The sequence below is a fragment of the Arachis hypogaea genome, chromosome 18, assembly GCF_003086295.3.
Source record: "Arachis hypogaea cultivar Tifrunner chromosome 18, arahy.Tifrunner.gnm2.J5K5, whole genome shotgun sequence".
Taxonomy (NCBI): Eukaryota; Viridiplantae; Streptophyta; class Magnoliopsida; order Fabales; family Fabaceae; genus Arachis; species Arachis hypogaea.
Window position 1 is genome coordinate 26,388,354 of NC_092053.1, and position 2,566 is coordinate 26,390,919.

General features: G+C 35.4%; 1 protein-coding gene across 1 annotated transcript; it reads right to left on the reverse strand.

Moving 5' to 3' along the window:
- Positions 1-230: 230 nt before the first annotated feature.
- LOC140181322 (uncharacterized) lies at positions 231-2,155 on the reverse strand. The gene is made up of 3 exons (XM_072224861.1): positions 1,793-2,155; positions 1,349-1,496; positions 231-1,039 (listed from the first exon to the last, which is right to left on the reverse strand). Exons 1-3 carry the CDS (start codon positions 2,153-2,155, stop codon positions 231-233), a joined length of 1,320 nt encoding a protein of 439 aa, XP_072080962.1.
- Positions 2,156-2,566: the final 411 nt, after the last annotated feature.

Below are 2,566 nucleotides of genomic sequence, written 5' to 3' on the forward strand. Positions count from 1 at the left end.
GGGAATCGCTTCGACCCATTTTGTGAAATAATCAATTGCTACCAAGATAAACTTGTGTTTTTTCATGAAGGAGGATGAATTAACCCAATTAAATCCAAAGCCCAACCTCTAAATGGCCATGGTTTTATTATCGAATGTAATTCGGATGCTGGGATTTGTTGAATCGAGCCATGTTTCTGGCATTCTAGGCATGCTTTTGCATAATCGATGCAATCTTTTATCATGGATGGCTAGTATACATGATTGCGATATAACACCCACCTCATTTTCTTTCCAATCTGATGGGCACCACATATCCCATTGTGAACTTCACCCAAAGAAATATTTTGGCCATTTTGACCTAAACATCTCAATAAACTCCCATCGACACCTTTCTTATATAACTCATCAACTATTAAAACAAAATTCATTGCTCGTAATTTCATTTTTCTATCGACTGGAATATTGGGATCTTTCAAATACTGAGCAATAGGCTTCCTCCAATTAATATCTTCCCATTCATCGATGCACAAAACTTCTCTTTCACTTGCAGGTACTAAAATCTGATGAATACTGGCCAAATTTTTAAGAGTTCCTGGACCGATTTTATACTTTGAAGTAATTTGGGCTAATTCATTAGCCATTTCATTTTGAATCCTTGGAATATGAACCAAAGAAATTTTTTGAAAAGAAGTTAACAACTCCCAAGCAGTTGTCAAATACTTCTGTAACCTCTCATTATTACATTTAAATTCTTTCGATAACTGCTTCAAAACCAACTTGGAATCCCCTAATATCTGAACTTCCGAAACTCCCTTATTAATTAAGATTTCGAGGCCCAAAATCAAAGCTTCGTACTCTGTCTCATTATTCGAACAAGGATATTTTATTTCGAATAAAAATTTCGACGGAATTTCCTCTGGTGAAACAATTAAAATTCCAACTCCTATGCCATCTTTATGTTTTGACCCATCAAAATATAACTTCCAATAACCGATTTTCACTTCGATTACATTTGCACCCTGGTCATTCAGATCTTTTGAATTATCCACAAGAAAATCTGCAATGACCTATCCTTTTACAGCCTTAGCTGGGATATATTGTAGATCAAACTCTGTTAATGCTAGCATCCACTTTCCCAATCGCCCGCGTAACATTAGGAAACTAAGCATATATTTGATTAAGTCAGTTTGCGCAATAACTTTTACCAATTTAGCCACCATATAACACTTTAATTTTATACAAGCATGATACAAAGACAAACATAATTTCTCTATCGGGGAATACCTTGTTTCGATATCAGTTAGAACTCGACTTAAGTAATAAACAGCTCGTTCATGCCCGTTTTCATCATCTTGGGCTAACATACATCCAATGGTGCTCTCAGACGCTGCAATATATAATTTTAGAGACTCATGTGGACGAACATTTGCCATAATTGGAACCTTAGACAAATAATTCTTAATCGAATCGAACGCTAATTGATGCGCCTTTGTCCATTCAAACTGTGAATCGTTCTTTAATTTTACCAAAGGGGCAAACACCCGAGTTTTATCCGAAAGATTCGAAATAAATCTTCGAAGATAATTTACCTTGCCCAAGAAAGATTGTACCTCTTTCTTCGATTTGGGTGCGGATAATGCCAGTATTGCACCTGCTTTATTTTATCAATTGCAATTCCTTTTTTATGAACAACAAAACCTAAGAAATTTCCAGCCGATACACCAAAAGCACATTTCAAAGGATTCATTTTTAATCCTTTCTTTCTCATGGTGATAAATGCTTTTCTCAAGTGGTCGATATGTTGACTTACCGAAATCGATTTGACCATGACATCATCGATATAAACTTTCATAAACTTTCCAATAAACTCATGGAAAATAGCATTCATTGCCCGCTGATATGTTGCACCAGCATTTTTCAAACCAAAAGGCATAACCACCCACTCATAAGTACCTAATGCCCCAGGACAACGAAAAGCAATTTTAGACACATCATCCTCCGCAATAAAGATCTGGTTATATCCTGAATAACTGTCCATCAAACTAAGGATTTCATTTCCCACTGCATAATCGATTAACATATCTGCAATTGGCATAAAATACTCATCTTTTGGAGTAGCATTATTCAAATCTCGAAAATCAATGCATACTCTTAACTTCCCATTTTTCTTCATCACTGGGACTATATTCGAGACCCACTCAACATATCATGCAGTACAAATAAACTTCGCTTTAACCAAGCGTTCTATTTCTTCTTTAATTTTCTCATTAATCTCTGGAGCAAAACGCCTTGGAGTTTGCTTCACAGGTCTAGCATTTGGTTTTAATGATAATCGATGTTCTACAAGTGAAAAATCGAGACCAGGCATCTCATGATAATCCCAAGCAAAATAGTCTTTAAACTCATGTAAAAGATTATAAAGTTCAATTCGAAAAGGATCAACGAGATCTTTACATATATATGTAATTCGAACATCATCAAGAGTCCTCAGATTTACTTCCTCTAAAGGATCTTGAGATTCGAACCCTTTATAATGATCATCATCTTTTACCGAATATTTCTCGAAACCCAATGGTTCTAGATC

What these genes read in the sequence shown, in the direction of transcription:
- LOC140181322 (XM_072224861.1), bottom strand. Translation starts at nt 2,155, where the DNA reads ATGAAGAAAAATGGGAAGTTAAGAGTATGCATTGATTTTCGAGATTTG. An exon ending in TCATGGTCAAATCGATTTCG is followed by an intron (nt 1,497 to 1,792) that starts GTAAGTCAACAT and finishes GTAAAATTAAAG; the next exon opens with AACGATTCACAGTTTGAATG. An exon ending in GTCTGAGAGCACCATTGGAT is followed by an intron (nt 1,040 to 1,348) that starts GTATGTTAGCCC and finishes AGGTCATTGCAG; the next exon opens with ATTTTCTTGTGGATAATTCA.